Source organism: Paroedura picta, chromosome 1 (assembly GCF_049243985.1).
Source record: "Paroedura picta isolate Pp20150507F chromosome 1, Ppicta_v3.0, whole genome shotgun sequence".
Lineage (NCBI taxonomy): Eukaryota > Metazoa > Chordata > Lepidosauria > Squamata > Gekkonidae > Paroedura > Paroedura picta.
Window position 1 is genome coordinate 17,702,973 of NC_135369.1, and position 18,042 is coordinate 17,721,014.

At 50.2% G+C, this 18,042-nt stretch overlaps 1 protein-coding gene across 4 annotated transcripts in view; it reads left to right on the forward strand.

The window, feature by feature from the left end:
- The first annotated feature begins 1,804 nt into the window (after positions 1–1,804).
- PLCB3 (phospholipase C beta 3) overlaps positions 1,805–18,042 on the forward strand; it is a 75,807-nt gene continuing 59,569 nt past the window's right edge. For 2 of the 4 annotated variants that reach the window (XM_077324202.1, XM_077324203.1), the window contains exons 1-2: positions 1,805–2,017; positions 15,515–15,592. In XM_077324202.1, the coding sequence (XP_077180317.1) occupies positions 1,919–2,017; positions 15,515–15,592 (177 nt within the window). In that variant the 5' untranslated portion in view covers positions 1,805–1,918. The remainder of the gene's footprint in view (positions 2,018–15,514; positions 15,593–18,042) is intronic. The other 2 variants (XM_077324204.1, XM_077324205.1) reach the window with 1 other exon arrangement.

Here is an 18,042-nt window from a genome sequence, read left to right on the forward strand (position 1 = left end):
TCTAATCTGGCAAGCCAGGTTTGATTCCTCACTCCTCCACATGCAGCCAGCTGGGTGGGTGGGGGGCTCAGGCTAGTCACAGTCCTGTTAGAACTGTTCTAACAGTTCTCTCTGGTCTCTCCCATATCCCATCTACCTCACAGCGTTTCGGTTGTGGGGAGAGGAAGGGAAGGCGATTGCAAGCCACTTTGAAACTCTGTCAGGTAGTGAAAACCAGGGTATAAAAACCAACTCTTCTTCAGATTCGTATGTTAATTACACATTGTATGAAGAAACCCCCATCTTGAACCTGCTGCTGCTGTTTTATTAGGTATCACTATTTGGGGGGGGAGAGCCTCTTGTGGCGCAGAGTGGTAAGGCAGCTGTCTGAAAGCTTTGCCCATAAGGCTGGGAGTTCAATCCCAGCAGCCGGCTCAAGGTTGACTCAGCCTTCCATCCTTCCGAGGTCGGTAAAATGAGTACCCAGCTTGCTGGGGGGTAAACGGTCATGACTGGGGAAGGCACTGGCAAACCACCCCGTATTGAGTCTGCCATGAAAACGCTAGAGGGCGTCACCCCAAGGGTCAGACATGACCCGGTGCTTGCACAGGGGATACCTTTACCTTTACCTTATTTGGGGGGGGGGGGGATTAATACAATAGCAGCCCAGACCCATGCAGGAAGGGTGGCATATCAATACAAAAATAAATAAAATATAGTCCCAGCATCTTTTTTCATGCTGCAGCTAAACAGAGGCCCCAGAAGGCCTGCAGGCAGGACATTAAGAGTACCTTAATTGTTGTTCCCCTAGCACTGGTATTCATGGGTGCACTGCCTCTAAACATGAGGTTTTGTTTAGTCCTTGCGACTGAGAGACCCTGATGGGTCTCTTCTCTTTGAATGGCTGTTAAGGGCGCAAATATACAAAACCTTATTCCTTTCTCAATTTCAAATCTCCCAAAACAGTGTGTGTGTGTGTTTGTGGGAGGGTAAGAATTCTAGTTCTCCTGTCAGCATGGTCATTGTTCAGAAATAAGAAGTTCATGCTCTTGGAAGAAAGGTGGGGTAATTAATTATCAGGATAATAATAATGATAAATACATTTATAACCTGTCCTTCCCCAAAGTCTCAGGGGAGGTAGCATCACAGATAAAAATAATGCAACAATACATACTATCAATGTTAAAATTAAAACATACAACAACGATATATCCCAACTGAGCCTCTGTAACTCTGCAGTGGAGGGAGGCGATGGTACTGGGGGACGGGATAGACTGCCTCTGTACGGGGAGGTTTTTTCCTGACCTATAGCTGACCTGACAATTTGCTTAACTTTTTTTCCAAACAGTTCTAACTTCTTCTTCTTTTTTTTTTAAGCCTTCTAACTTTGCAACAAAAAGCTCTGGCAGCCCTGGCCAGATCTTTCGGTAGAGAGATCCGTAAGTGAATTCTACGCTGGGAGAAGGGGCGCTTTCTTCTTCTCCTCCTTCTCCTTCTTCTCCATCGTGCGCCACTTTCATTGGACGGCTCCGAGTTCTAGAATGCGGGAGAAAGGCCTCTCTCCCCCCCCCCCCCCCCGTCCCCATACCATTCATACTTCGGAAACACCCTTTGCAAATCTCCCTAAGCAGCCCGATCCTCGCTCGAAAGAGCGCGGCCGCGCCCTACTCGGGGCCTTACTCCCGAGTAAAGCAGGCGCCGGCTGGCAGCCTTCCGCGTGCGCCCTCCTCTCGCCCTGCCTGCCGTCCGAGGAGGAGGCCGGCTGTCCCTTTAAACGTCTCCGCCCGGGCCCGTCCCACCCCGTCCCACCCCCGCGCCAGTCCCCGCCTCGCCCCTCCCGGGCCAGGGAGAGGCAGCAGCAGGAGCCGCCGCGGCCCCAGAAGCGGAGGAGGTGCCGCACGGGCTGCGCGGGGGTCCCGCGGGCGAGCTGCGCGCAGCCATGGCCGGGGCGCGCCCGGGGGTCCACGCGCTCCAGCTGGAGCCCCCGCGGGTCCCGGAGACCCTGCTCAAGGGCAGCAAGTTCATCAAGTGGGACGAGGTGAGAAGTGGCGCGGGGGGGGGCAGGGAAAGATTCCCCCCCTCCCGCCTCCTTCCCCTCTGCCTTGCAAACTCTTCCTGGAAAACACAGCCGCTTTCCTCTCTATGCAACCCCCCCCCCTCCCCAGTTGCTTTGGTTCAGGGGGTTGGGTTGGCCCCACTTTGCGGGGGAAGCTGCGTTCCCAGTGGGTCCTCCTGCCGTCTCTTCCCCCCCCCTCCTCCTTGCATTCTTTCAAATTTTTCCTGGGAAACGGATGCCCTGTCCCTTCCCTGGATTTTAATTCTGTTAAAAGAGCGAACAAACCCCCTTTTCTAATGGGAGTAAGTAGTGGCGCCCTCCTGGTTCTTCTCTAACTTTTCTTTTTGCAAGAGCCCTTCCTGGATTACCGTACCGTTCCCCCCCCTCCCCTCCATCTCACTACAAACCCCACTGCAGTTCTTATGGGGTTTTCCTCTGCTTTGGGGCTATGGGACGGCTTTAGGTGCTGCTATGCATTTTAGCCTGGAGAGAATCTCCTTGAACTTTTTCCCCTTCTTTCTCCCCCCCCTCTTCTGTCTCGTAGGACTCCTAAATTCTGTTCCTTTGGAAACTAATTCTCATATTTACAAACTGGAGATGGGAAAGCCACCCACCTCCTTTACCTTTTTCTGCTTTTTCATGCTAATTATCTTGGGTCGGGGGTGGGGGGATGAAGCTGCACCTCTGTTTCCCCACTGTTTTACCAGGGGGATCCACCAATGGGTGTGTGTGTGTGCATAACCATGCAAAGGCACCCCAATGGCTTTACCATGTTCTAATGCAGGGGTAGTCAAACTGCGGCCCTCCAGATGTCCATGTACTACAATTCCCAGGAGCCCCTGCCAGCGAATGCTGGCAGGGGCTCATGGGAATTGTAGTCCATGGACATCTGGAGGGCCACAGTTTGACTACCCCTGTTCTAATGTGTTTACTGCACTTTTAATATTGTTTTATGATTGTTATTCAAACTGCGTACTTGTGGGGAGGGATGGTCAAAAAGCCTAATGAATAAATGTGAACTTAAAAAGAAAAAAAGGATTCCCCCCCCCCCAACACACATACTGTTTGGGACCCTCCCCTACCATCCTTGGGCACTCCACATTAATGCTGATGTCAGGGAGAGAATCCTGTTTCCTGATTCATAGCAGATCAGCTTGCGAAAGATTTGGAAACGGAAGGGTATCTCTGAATTCCTTGCATGCTTTGGATGCTGTCGATATGGATTCCTGGGGTGTGGGTTGGGCAGATTTGCTCTTGAGGCACCTTTGGGGTGCCCAGTGCCTCTAGATTCCCCCCTACAATTTTGAAGGGGGTTGTTTGCCGCCCCGTTCTCCACTTGGGATTTCACCCTTTTTGGGGGTGAAAATTTGTCCCCATGGGCTCAGTCAAGTACCCAATGATCTGTCTCAAGCGTAACATCTCAGAGCTATTAATTCTTGTTAATTCCTGCGTGGCCTCCTTCTGTGCTTGTCTCTCACTCCATTGCCCCAAAACTGGCCATTCTAAGGCACTGTGGGGTTCAATTCAGTACCCCCCCCCCCATAAACACACCATTGTTTCCTCCCTTCCTTGCCTGACTAACCTGATTGCCTCTGGATCGCTCCCCTCCTTTAACGATTTGTGTGTTAATTCTTCGGTTCTTTCTTATAGAGCGGGGGTAGTCAACCTGTGGTCCTCCAGATGTCCATGGACTACAATTCCCATGAGCCCCTGCCAGCATTTGCTGGCAGCGGCTCATGGGAATTGTAGTCCATGGACATCTGGTGGACCACAGGTTGACTACCCCTGTTATAGAGTGTTGACAGGGAGTTAACTATGCTGCTTGTAGGTAAGAAGTGTTGCTTTGGGGGGGATTACTGTCAAATACCTCTCTTGTGCTCTGTCATTTTAAATGTGTAGGAGAGCTGGTGTGGTGTAGCGAGTAAAGTGTCAGATTAGGAGGTGGGCAAACCCAGGTTCGAATCCCGAGTCCGTCATGGAAGTGCAAGGTGTGTGTGACCTTGGGCTGATTGCTTACTCTCGGCCTATCCCGCCCCACAGGGTTGTTGTGGGGCTAAAAGGGAAGAGAGGAGAACACTGTAAGCCGCTTTGGGACCCCTTGAGCGAGAAAGGCGGGATGTAGAAAAATGCAAAAGAGGGGAGGCTATGTTGACTCCCCCTAAACGCATGTGTGTCTTATACATGGAGCATGGAGCTTGTGTGAATATTTATAAATCTTTCAGGCCAAAATAGTGTGCAAGAAGGAAATTTCTTGCCAAGGGCAGGGAGCGGTTCCTGTTGGATGCAGAGGATCGGACCTGCAGTAACGGGCTTATACTACATATAGCATGTTACCGGGTAGATATCAGGGAAAAGAATTTCACAGCCAAAGTAGATCAGAGCAGTGGAATTGGCTGTCTAGGGAGATGGGGAGCTCCCCTTCATTGGTGGTCTTCAAGCAGTTGGTAGACAGATACTTATCAAAGATGCTTTAGGCTGATCCTGCATTAAGCAGGGGGTTGGATGAGGTAGCCTGTATGGTCCCTTCCAACTCTATGGTTGACCATGTTATGTGTAGCACTGGGTGCTCACCGTATAACTGACGGGTTTTGGGAGTAGTGGTTTCTAGCAGATCTCTTGGTTTGGTGCTTCCTGAGGGGGTTCCCAGTTCCGTCATCTCAGCGTGGGGTTCGTACTGGGGACGCACACCTGGAAACCAGCTCTGCTGAGACTGTTCAAAGAGAGAGCAGCCTCAATGAGGACTAGGATACTGTCTTGCCAAATAGTGTCAATGCAACCTAGTCCCCGTCTCAGTGCACATTTGCTTGGGTAGGGAGGCTGCTTCTGAGCCCTAAAATGAAGGGATGCCATCTCAGCTAGGGTCACGGGTTACAGACAGACCTTCTGTTTCCTGTGCAAACATGTAGGGTTCGGTTGACCCTGAAGGCTACTTGTGTAGGAAGCGAGTGAGAATCTTTGCCTGCATATAGAACAGGAGTTCTGACTTCCAGCTCAAAGGGCGGAGGCAGGGTGGTGGTGCATGTTCAGGCTAATACCGTCCTGCTCAAAAGGTGGGGGCACTCAAACTCTCCGGCTCTGCCTTTTTCTTGGACACTCCCTGCATTTGAAGAAGGGCTGCAGTGTCAGAACAGATCTCCTTTTGCTGGTCTGCTGCCCAGTGTTGGCTCACACCCCTAGCCCTGTAGCCCTTCTTGAACTCTTGGGAAACGTGTGGAAGGCGGTTCAGAGGGCCTATTCTGAGCAATTGTGGCACACAGCTCTGGGTTGGGAAATACCTGGCGCTTGGCTCTTGTGGCCCTTTCTTGCGTGGCCAGGGATGGAAAGGCCAATCGCCACTTTGGGGTCAGGGGAGGTGAATTTCCTCCAGGCCAGACTGGCCAGGGATTCTGGTTTGGGGAGGGTAGCATCATCTGGCCATGGAATTAGGGTCACTGTAGTTGTGAATTTCTGTCCCTTCCCGGACAGGTAGTTATTAATTTCCTGCATTCTGCGAGGTTTGGACTAGGTGACCCCAGAGGTCCCTTCCAACTATGTGGTTCTATGATTCTGTGGAGACTTTGGAGGTGGAGCTGAGATTTTGAGAGGGGAGGGACCTCAGGGGGAGTACAATGCTATGGAGTCCAGCCTTCAAGACAGACATTTTCTCTAGGCGAACTGATCTCTGTAGTCTGTAGTCGGGAGATGAGCTCTAAAACCAGGGGATCCCTCCTGGCAGGTGACATCCTTAAGCAACAGCAGATTTGCTGCACCAAGATGTGTGGCAAAGGGGGGGGGGGGGGCTCACATGGGATCTTGAGCACACCGTTAGCAGTTCCCTGGGTAGCTTTGAGTGGAGCCCCCACAAGGGGCATTTTAGACGGATTTGGCAGGATGGGGCTTTCTGGCTTACATGGGAATGCAGGTGGGGGATTTTTTGCAGTAATAGTGAGACCTTGGTGGGAGGGGGGGCTTTCCTCGAGCAGGGAGCTGGGCCTGCCAGCCTCTCCTCTCCGCCCCTATGTAATCACTTGCCCTGGGTTTCACAATCTAGGCCCCCGCGAGGGAGAGCCCGTGACAAGACTGGCCTCATACTTCCTTTTGCTCCATCAGACCCAAAAAAGGAAGCGGGAGCCTGAGGCAAAAACAGACAGAAAAAGGGAGACAGATCAAGGGGGAGGGCCCTTCCTTTCTCCTCCCAATAGATCAAAGGAGCTGGAGAATTTGGGGGGTGGGGGGTGGAGAAGGAAGACAGCCACAAAGAGGCGGGCACCACCATGACCCCAGTAGAAGAAAAAGGAGGTTGGAGTCGTAATCCCCCCCCTTGTTGAGGCCATTTCCTGCAAAGGAATAGCCCTTGCTATCTCCACCCCCCCATATACTTGGATCCAAATTTTATGGGTGTGTGACCCCTTGACATGATTAGCGTCGGACTAGAATCCGCTGGATACATATTCAAATTTTCACTCCGCTGCAGGAGCTTGCTGGGTGGCTGTAGGCCGGTTGCATTTTCTGTGGCTAACTTACTTCACAAGGTTGCTAAAAGGGCAAAATATAGGAAAGAACGATGTAAACCGCATTGGAGAAAGGAGGGGGAGAAATGAAAAGAATAAACAACTTTTAAAAAAGCTAACTAGGGTCTCTGCTAGAGGTACATAGGTGTGTACAGGCATGCTTACGTATGGAATTAGATATTTGACTCAGGTTTGGCTCCCCCCCACCCCAACAGACCTCTTGTTGAGGCCGTGGGCAGGTTTTGCAGTGGGATGGGGAATCTGCCATTGGGATTTGTCTGGGACAGCAATTTGTTTTGGAGACCTTTTTTTGGGGGGGGGGCAACAGGACCTGACTGAACAAGGCCGTGGGGGAAGAGAAATTGGGGGTGCAGACCGAGCAGGATCTTTGCCACCAGATGCCCATTTCTGCTCTGCCTCATGTCGGCTTCCCCCTTTCTGTTTTTCTCCCCCTCGCTTGAGGATGTGAAATCTGGCGAGTGTTTGCAAAGCCCGCAGAATCATGTTCCTGAGGTTTCTGCCAACGGACTCCCTCCCCTCTCCCCCCTCCATCAAAAAACGTTTCTTAACCAGCTGTGAAGACGCGGCCTGCCAGAGAGTTCCCGAGGAATCCGGTCTCCGGCTTCGGTGTCCTCGAGGCAAAGCAGATCTGTTGGGGTGAAATCAGGAGAGACATGGGAAGCGGAAAGAGTTTCCCGGAGGAAATTATGATTTTTATGTCTCGCTTGAAACATTTTTTTCCTGTTTGGGGGGAAAAAAACAGCGGTTTACCATTAGCTTTGTCAATTAGTGCAGGGGTAGTCAACCTGTGGTCCTCCAGATGTCCATGGACTACAATTCCCATGATCCCCTGCCAGCGTTTTCTGGCAGGGGCTCATGGGAATTGTAGTCCATGGACATCTGGAGGGCCGCAGTTTGACTACCCCTGGAAACCTTTCATAAAGCCACTGGACTTCACTATAATGTGCTAGTGAATTTCACATGGGTTGACTACCCCTGAATTAGTGGGTTTGCACCTCTAGTTTCAAAAGGGAACCCCCCTCTGTTGCCCACCCCTTTAATCCTGGAATTGGAGATCTCCCCCCCCCCCCCATTTGTCCCGCTAAATTGCTCTTGTAGCTTCCCGTTTGTCTTCAGAAAAGAAAGCAATTTTAAAAGCATACGTTTGTGTACATGTTTCTGGGGCCAAATTCTCTTACTTTAGGGTGGCAGCTCTGCATTCTGCCTCTTCATGCCCCTCACCAGAGTTGGGGAAATATCCAAGTATGGGGGTAAGATACTATCCTCAAGCCCTCCTTCTCCCAGCGTTGCCCTCCCCTTTAATTGCTTCAAGAGCCATTTCCTTATCACAAGTGGGAGAGGCAGGAACAATCATTCCAGTCCAATGTTCCCACAGAGATAGGGGTCCAGAGGGCAGCATATGTGAGATGTTGGGTCTGGGGAGAAAAGGTTGGGGGTCAAATGCAATTGCAGAGCCTCTGTTCTGTCAACCCCCCCCCCCTTTCCTTTTCATCTTCCAATCCAAGATGCAGTTTTCCAAGGTCTCTGGGCATTTAGCAGAGGCTGGCGGTGGAGGGGGGGGAGGCACACAAATACATATGGCCTCCATTAAAATTTTTTACTTGCAGTCTCTCCCCAGGGGATTTTCTCAGCCCAGGCATATTGGGGGGGGGGGGCGGCAACATGGGATATTGGGGGGAGACATAGCTCCCGGTGTGAATTTGAGAACAACTGTATCTGTTCAGATAATAAAGGGAATGGGAGGCTGTTGTGTGTATTGAAGGAGTTGGTGGGCAGAAAACAAAGGGGGCTTTTTGGCTAGGGAGAATAGAGTTTTCCTCAGTGGGGTGTTACTGCAGTTGTACCCCCCCCCCAAAAAAAAAGAGTTGTTGCACTCTTTTAAAAGGAAAAAAAACCCTCTGAAATGCAATTGCCTATGCAGGGGTTACCTGTTCGAAATTTGATTGTGGCTTAGTGTTGTATGTCATGGAGATTACGGTTAACCGTTTTGCCTCACCAGATTTGCATCCCATTTGGGCTTGCTTCTAGTGAACCTGTTACATGCCCTCTGGCATGCAAGGGTGGCTTTATTGTCCCGTTTACTCCTCTCAACAACCCTGTGGGGTAGGCTGGAGAAAAAGAAAGGATGACTGATCTAATGTCTCTCAGAAACTTTGTGGACAAGCAGGGTCTTGAACTTGAGGCTTAAAATTAAGAATTTACTGTGTGTGGACAGGAAATACCCTTGAGTTCTTTGGAATTCAAAAGCAGACTCGACCTCCTTGCAAAATTTGTCACTAAAGAAGTCTGGTTCCATGCTAGGGACTGGAAATTGGCCAAGTTTTCTTTTTTTTTTTTTTAAGCGGCTCCAGTAGAAGTCAGGAAATTACAGGCTTGTTAGTCTAATGTTTGTCTTAGGTCAATTGGTTGAAAGCATAATTAAAGCTGGAGTCATTAAGAAGAAAAAGCCTCGCTGTGTAAGGATGGACATGGCTTCCGCAGAGGGGAGGGCTGCTTCATCCGCCTTCTGGGATTTCTTTGCGAATGTCAGCCAACGTCGAAATAAGAATGATTCAGTAGGTGTTCTATACCTCCGTTTCAGAAGAGCTTTTCTCTTGCCCATGAGCTCATGAGCAGATTTAGTGGATATTGTTTCTGAGAACAAGACCTGTTACGCATTAAAGGGGAGTAGAAAGTACAAACACTCTCCGTGGGAAAGCAGGCAAGCAGGAGGGCCCTTCCAAGATCTGTATTAAGACTGGCGCTATTTAATTGGTTCCTAGAAGGATCTAAATTCCTGGTCTGTGCAGTGAAGCGGCCATGTTTGCTGACAACACCAAATTATTCTGGGTGGTGAGAAGTCCAGGCAGCGGCCGAAGAACTCCAAAAAGGAATCTCTTTACCCTTGGCGTATGGGCAACAAATCGATAAACGAGGTCCCCTGTCAGCAAATGTAAAGTGATACATGCTGAGGCAACAACCATAGCTTCGGATGTACATAAAAAGGGCCTGAACTGGCCGTGACATCAGGAAAGAGGGTCATGATGGATAGTGGGACAAATGTCAGCCCTGCACGGGCGGCTGAGAAAAAGGCAAATTCCATTCTAAGGATTATGACAAATGTTTGAGAGTGAAACTGCCTGGAGTGTTATGATCTCTGTCGTGTGTGGTTCTGGCTGACCGATCTCAAATCGGCTGTTGTGAAACTGGAACAGACGCTTAAAATTATAACCAGAATGATCGAGGGCTGGAGTACCTTCCCTGCAATGAAAGACTAACATTTTGGGCTTTCCCTGTTTTCGTTGAGGGCTAGTGCGGTGACAGTGTTAGGGTCGGATAGGATTTGCAAGAACCGGATTCAGATCTCCACTTTGCTATGGGTGACCGTGGGCCAGGCGCATGTTCTCTGGCTAACGTACTTCACGAGGTTGTTAAAAGGATAAAATGTAGGAAAGAAGAATGATGTGAACTATGCTGGATCCCCGTTAGGGGGAAAAGTGGGGTAGAAGTGAAAAGAATTAAAAAAAATTATAAGAAGAAGAAGAGTTGGTTCTTATATGCCGCTTTTCTCTACTCGAAGGAGTCTCAAAGCGGCTTACAGTTGCCTTCCTTTTCCTCTCCCTACAATAAATACCCTGTGGGGTGGGTGAGGCTGAGAGAGCCCTGATATGATTGAAGAAGAAGAAGAGTTGGTTCTTATATGCCGCTTTTCTCTACCTGAAGGAGGCTCAAAGTGGCTTACAGTCGCCTTCCCTTTTCTCTCTCCACAACAGACACCCTGTGAGGTGGATGAGGCTGAGAGAGCCCTGATATCACTGCTCGGTCAGAACAGCTTTATTAGTGCTGTGGTGAGGCCAAGGTCACCCAGCTGGCTGCATGTGGGGGAGCGCAGAATCGAACCTGGCATGCCAGATTAGAAGTCCGCACTCCTAACCACTACACCGAACTGGCTCTCCACACTGAACTGGCTAAAAGCTAACTAGTGGGGAACCCGTGAGGGGTTTACGAAATCTGCGTATTAGCGTGGAGAGGGTGGATCGCAAGAACGCTGTTGATGTTGTTTTCCTGGCTTTCGGCAAAGCTTTTCATAGAGTTCCCCACAATGTCCTGATGAGTAAACTGGAGGACGGTGAACTAAACTCTAGGACAGTTAGGTGGACAGGGAACTGGTTGGACAGCCGCACCCTAAGCGTAGTCGTCCATGGCATTCCATCGATTGAAGGGAGGTATCCCGTGTGAACAGAACGGAGCGGGTGCAGAGGAGAGCGATGAGGATGACCAAGGGCCTGAAGACTAAGCACTACAAGAAAAGTTGGAGAAATTTCGGAATTTTCAGCGTGGAGAAGAGGACACGTGTGTGGGGAAGCATGACTGTCAGAGGAGGGCAGGGAGATGTTCTTGTTGGCAGCAGAGGAGAGGACTTGGAATTTAAATTATGGGCAGGAAGGGAGTAGATATTACAAAAGAAAAAATTTATTTGCAGTATAAGTAGTACAGCAGTGGAATTGGCTGTGTGGGGCGGTGGTGAGCTGCCTCCCCAATGGCAGACGACAAGCAGTGGCTGGATGAACCCTTGTCAGGGATGCTTAGGCTGACCCTGCATACCACCCATTTCTTTGCAGCTCTGGGCGGTTTACACAGAACATTATAACTTACATGGAACGTTACATAACATCAAAACAACTTTAAGAAACATCAAAAGATTACAAAACCACAATTATAATATAATAACAATTAACAGTAACTTTGGGAGAGTCATGGGCAGGCGTCTGGGGGGGACCAGCAGGTGTTCTGAGTCGGTCGGCCTCAAGCAAATGCCTGGTGGAGGAGCTCCCTCTTGCAGGCCCTGCAGAACTGTGGAAGTTCGGGCAGGGCTCTGATCTCCTCAGGGAGCTCGTTCCACCAGGTGGGGGCCAGAACCGAGAAGGCTCTGGCCCTTGTTGAGGTCCGACATGCTTCTCTGGGGCCAGGGATCCGCAGCCAGTTGGAGGTGGCAGAGCGTAAGACTCTTTTGGGGGTATAGGCAGGAAGGCGGTCTGTGTTTCTTGGAACTCTTTTTTCCCCTGTTCCCTAGATGTGTGTGTTGAAGGCGGGGGTGTCACTGAATAAAACAACCCGGATATTCTGATCAAAGACAGTACAGCTTAGTCGAATGCATGGAGACCAGAAGTATCCATAGATATTCACTGTGAGAGTTACGTAGAACCTCCAGGTTCATGGGCAGCATACCTCTGAATATTAATCCCAGTGGAGGATTAATATTCAGAGGAGGAGAGCTAGTATTCCCTGTCCTGCTTGGGCCCTTCCAGGGTCATCTATTTAATTGCTGTAGATATAGAATGCTGGACTAGATAAGGATCAGTTCATATGTGCTTCCCACTTAAAGGCATAAGAACATCAGAAGAGCTCTGACAGAACCTAAACAGTCCCACAGGGCCTGCAAAAGGGATCTCCTCCGCCAGGCATTTGGTTGAGGTCAACCCAAACCATCGCTTCCAATTGGCCCCCAAGCCTCCCCCTCCTACTACAACTGACACTAATCAGCCTTACCCACTGGGTCCCAGTAAGAGTTGAGCTGAGGCTCTTGCAATTCCATTTACTAATGTTATTGTTATGATCATATTAAGTTATTGTTGTTATAATGTTATCACCTGTTACAATATGTTATTTGTATCTTTTCCTGTAAACTTCCCTGAGCCCTTGGGGAGAGTGGTATATAAATATAACAAAACAAACAAACAAACAAATAAATAAACATTAGGAGAGCCTTGCTGGGTCAGACCAGTGAGGGTCCCTCCAGTCCAGCCTCCAGCCTCACACAGTGGCCAGCCAGTCCCTCTGCAGGGCCAGCAACAGGGCAGGGAGGCCGAGGCCTTCCCCTCATAAGGACATGGGAGACCCCTGCTGGGTCAGACCAGGGAGGGTCCCTCCAGTCCAGCCTCCAGCCTCACACAGTGGCCAGCCAGTCCCTCTGCAGGGCCAGCAACAGGGCAGGGAGGCCGAGGCCTTCCCCTCATAAGGACACAAGAGAGCCCTGCTGGGTCAGACCAGGGAGGGTCCCTCCATTCCAGCCTCCTGCCTCACACAGGGGCCAGCCAGTCCCTCTGCAGGGCCAGCAACAGGGCAGGGAGGCCGAGGCCTTCCCCTCATAAGGACACAGGAGAGCCCTGCTGGGTCAGACCAGGGAGGGTCCCTCCAGTCCAGCCTCCTGCCTCACCCAGGGGCCAGCCAGTCCCTCTGCAGGGCCAGCAACAGGGCAGGGAGGCCGAGGCCTTCCCCTCATATGAACATCAGGAGAGCCCTGCTGGGTCAGACCAGGGAGGTTCCCTCCAGTCCAGCCTCCTGCCTCACACAGGGGCCAGCCAGTTCTTCTGGAGGGCCAGCAACAGGATGCTGAATCAAGCTTTCTATCTACTACATCAGTCCAGTCCATGTTACGGTGAATGCTTGTACACTCTGTGAACAGTGTATGCTTGATTTTTCTTTATTCATGTGTTCAGTAATTCTCATATTACATTCAGTACATGTACAGCTCCATGCGTGATTTTCAAACCCCGTATTTTTACATATTTTTCCAGGTAGCAGCATAAATACACTAAGTTTCCAGAAGTTTCTGTCCTGAAAAATTTATTGGTCTCTAAAGTGCCGTTGGAATCAAGACAGTAAACGCGGCATGAAATGGAACAATTAGTATTGCAAAGATGCCGTGGATACTTCTCATCTTTCTCCTCCGTCCCTATTGGAGTTTCCTCTTTAAGGGTAGAGAGAGGGTGAGAGGGAAATGGTGGTCCTTGGAGAAATCAGAAAAGAGCAGAGGAAGGTGGTGTGGAAATGTTTCCCAGCTTGGTGCTGTGTATGTTGCTGTTCAAAGCAATTCAGAACTCTGATTTCCTCTCCCAGGAAACTGCAATTTTGGGGGGAGAGACAGGTATCTCTAGTTGAGAATTCTCCCCAGACTATAATTCTCAGAACACAGATGGGGGAGTGAGGAGCTGTAATAGCTAAAGTGGCATGCATTTATTTAAGAATAAGGAATAATCAAACATTTGTCCTTGATGTGCCCTTGGATTCCAGTGGAAGTAGCATCAGAATAGGGCTAATCAACTTTTCCAATTACACTTGTGTGAGCAGAGATCTTGGAATCAGTGGGGTAGAGTAAAGAGATCTTTTTGTTAGGAAACACTCTTAGGAGGGTAACAGTGACAGGCCGATGTTGCACATCTGTACTACCAGCTCTGGAGCCTCTTGTGGCGCAGAATGGTAATGCAGCAGACATGCAGTCTGAAAGCTCTGCCCATGAGGCTGGGAGTTCAATCCCAGCAGCTGGCTCAAGGTTGACTCGGCCTTCCATCCTTCCGAGGTTGGTAAAATGAGTACCCACCTTGCTGGGGGGTAAACGGTAATGACTGGGGAAGGCACTGGCAAACCACCCCGTATTGAGTCTGCCATGAAAATGCTAGAGGGCGTCACCCCAAGGGTCAGACATGACCTGGTGCTTGCACAGGGGATACCTTTACCTTTACCTTTACTACCAGCTCTAGAAAAGCTAAGATCTGTACTACCATGCGTAGAAAAGCTACACCCATTGAATTTCTGCCTGTTAGGCTTCTATAGCAGGAGCCTCAGGCAAGAATCATTAAGCGTTTGGCCCCAAACTTATGTTTAGGGACTAGCTTAGCTGATAGCTTGACTGAACCTGTAAAGTGGGTATGACAGTGAGCAAGGTGGTTCTTTGGGGGAAAGCGGGTCATAAATGCTAGGAGAACTCTTGGCGTGTTGAGGAGTGAATGGTTAACTGTAATTATGGGCGACGGCATCCTGGCAGACATGCGTGGGCAGCTCATGGAGAGAATGGAAGGCAAAAAGTATTGTGGGGGCCGGAATTCTGGACTTCAGCTGCCTTGGGTCAACCACAGGTCACTTTCTCCAGGGGTTTAGTGTTCCTAGTTGCTGTCCTCTGCAGAGACTTCTAGACTGATAAAATAGGCATTGCTTTGCTGCATCAGAGCTCTAGCTCAGGGGTTCCCCAAGATGCTGCCCATGGGGCACTATGGTGACCTCCAGCATTTTTCCTGGCCCTGCCAAGTACTTTTAGAAAGTGGGTGGGCCTAGGCTCAGCTTTTCCTATGCAGATTAAAAGGCATCTTCTTGAACAGAGCTTCAGCTTTAACCGTTGTCGAGTTACAATGAGATTTGTGTATAATCTGGATTCCTGCCATTGTATGGTCGACGCTGACTCTTGCTGCAGCCATTTTTGTTATTGGGCCCGCTGTCCTTGTCCTGAATGCCAGCGGTGACCCAGAAGGGTTGGGGACCTAGCATTCTGCTTTCTGCCAAACGTTTTCTGCAAACTCACAAGCCAAACATGGAAATGGTCGACTTTCTCCTGGTTTTTTGCCCTGATGCTTGGTAAATCAGAAGTATACGTCCCCTGTTTATGGAGATTCCATTAACCTAGCATATCTGGAAGAGCCTCTTGTGGCGCAGAGTGGTAAGGCAGCAGTCTGAAAGCTTTGCCCATGAGGCTGGGAGTTCGATCCCAGCAGCCGGCTCAAGGTTGACTCAGCCTTCCATCCTTCCGAGGTCGGTAAAATGAGTACCCAGCTTGCTGGGGGGTAAACGGTAATGACTGGGGAAGGCACTGGCAAACCACCCCGTATTGAGTCTGCCAAGAAAACGCTAGAGGGCGTCACCCCAAGGGTCAGACATGACCCAATGCTTGCACAGGGGATACCTTTACCTTTACCTTAGCATATCTGGAGACTGGAAGTCATCAGTAACCTCCATAAATCTGTGCTAACTTCTGTGTTTGTAGTTCTTGGGAAAGAGGCCTATGTTTACATCCCTTAGATTGGTGGGGCAGAGGCCTACTTTTACGTCCGTGACCTTCTGAAGCATCTGTTCCACTGAAGGTGCACTACAAACAATGAATTAGTATTTCCCTGTAATTTGGCGAAAGGGTGCTGATTATTTCCTTTCTCTTTCCCAGGAACCAACCAATCGGGCTCTCGTGACCCTGCGGGTGGATCTGCAAGGGTTTTTTCTCTACTGGACTGGCCCCAGCATGGTAGGTATTCACTGGCTTAAGCAAACCCTCTGTTCCTCTTCCTTCACCCCCTGCTGAATTGTTGGTGTATTTGGCTTTTTCTGTTACAAGCCCGGCTTCTTATCGCCGTGGCAGTATGACCAAGCCCGGAAACCCTTGGCATTCATGAACACCCTCTTATCTTGCCAGCCAGGGGCAGGAAGGAGTCTGAACTAGCTTTTATGCTCTACCCAGTCTGCTGGTTTGTTGCCCAGAGTCAGGGCCAGCGGGACAAAATTCCCTGTTGCTCAGCATGGGTGGTTAAGAATAGGTGGGGGACACCATGAAATCCACCTGTTTTCCTCTCATGTTCTAACCCTGTAATGCAGGGGTAGTCAAACTTTGGCCCTACATGAGCTCATGGGAATTGTAGTCCATGGGCATCTGGAGGGCCGCAGTTTGACTACCCCTGCTGTAATGCATTCTTGGGGTTTTGTCAACAGCAAGAAGCCTTTCTATCTAGGAACTGCTCATTTAAACTCTTTGTCCGGCTGGGAATTGTTAGCAAGAATTCCCTTTGTAGGTTTTTTCCCAAGGGGAACCAAGGGTTAAAACAAGCAGTGAGGGGTTCCTAGAGAGGCCTTTTCTCATGTAGGGGTGGTGAGGTCCTTCTCTCCCTCATGCCCTTCTCATAAAGTTTTCCCAGGGTTTCTGGCGCCCCCCAGGAGTGCCAAGGATGATATTTTTTGCAACACTTCTTGCTGGAAGGGCCAGGCAAGCACTCCAGCCAGAGTTCAGCTGCCAGCCGTCCTGTCTCCCCCTCCGCCCCAGGGGAAGGAGTGATACGGAGCAGACTCCTTTCATTCCACTCTCTTGTCATGCCTTCAGTCGCTGAGCTGGTTTGGCGAGTCAGCGGAGGCCGGAGTCAAAGGGAGAGAGAAAAGAGCAGGGAGGGAACGTAAAAACAGGCAACCTCTTGTTTCTTCCCTACCCGGTTTGCTTTCTTCACTTTTCTGGCTTGGCCACAGCCCCCCCTGCAGTCACCGCCACCACCAACCTGAAACCTGACCGCTGAGGTTTGGGAAATTCAAGGGCCCTGTTCTGAGTCAAAACCGATGGTCCCTCAAGCTCTCCTTCCAAGTGGCCGTTGGTTTCCTGGGGTGTCAGCAGGGAAACAGCTTTTCCTAGTGCCTGTGATCAAGATTTAAGGGGAGATGTTTGGAATTGAACTCGGCACCTTCTGTCTGCCCGGAATTGAAACTCGGCACCTTCTGTCAATGAGGACTGAACTGATGGGGTGGTTGGGCAACCGCAGAGGCAGAAGCTCCTTTATACTGGGTTAGTAATCTGCACAAGCCATCAGAGCCCCAGTGGCTAATCAGAAGCAAGGCTTTTGATTGGCTACTGGAGCTCTGATGGCTTGTGCAAATTTGTTTCAAAACGCTGCAATTGGAAGCAGCTGCCACTGCAGCGCACGGATCAGCGCACTGCAGCGCACGGAAACTGCAGCAGCCATTTTGCGGCTGGCCCCACCCTCCTTGGTGGCCATTTTGAGACTGCGCCCACCATGGCGTGCCAGTATTCCTAATGTGCCTGAAATACGATACAATCTTAGATTGTAACCGCCCTGAGCCGTATGGGTGGGTGGTATAAAAATACACACACACACACACACAAAAGAATAAATAAATAGTTATCACCTTTGCCTTTTCTGCTGCTGTGAGGTAGAGGAAGGTTTTTCCCAATTCTTGTTACCAAACCTGGGACCTTCTGTCTCTAAAGCAGATGCTTAACTCCCCGAGTTGGGATTGCGATGAGAAATACAAGTGGAACTGGAGGTTTTTAAAGCCATCCGCTTAGCGAGACTGATGAACAAGAATTCATTAACAAGTTCAGGACAGCGAGCCCCCTCAGGGCTGAATAAAGGATGCAGGATTCTGATTAGTCAAGGGGGTTACATTTTGCCTTGTGCCACTGCTGCCCTGTTTCCGACTGGTCCTTTTTCATAACCTCCCTCCCACCTCCTCCCTCAGACCGAAGGCCTGATAAGAAGTTGTCCTGATTTGTTTCTGCCAATGAGCTTTGGCTCGCTGAAAGCTTGTACCCTGGGGAAGAAATGTTTTTAGTCTGATAAGTGCTAGTCGAGTTGAGTTTTGTTCCATTCCTGCAAACTAACATGCTCTCTTCCTTAATTGCTATAAACCTAGGACTCCATAGAGCAGTGGGTCCCCAACCTTTTTCAGGCCGGGGACCGAGGGGGAAGGGAGGCCTGGGGATCGGTGGGGGAGAGGGAGGCGCGGGCGCGGGCAAACACGCCTCCCTCCCCCCTGCTGCGGCCCGGTACTGAGGGCTCCGCGGCCCAGTACCAGTCCGCAGTCCGGGGGTTGGGGAAGACTTCCATAGAGTATCCTTGCTGGGGTGGAGTTTCTTCTGTATCTCTGGCCTTCTGCTAGAAGAAACGGAATTCCCCCAGAGCCCTTGAAAGGTGCTTA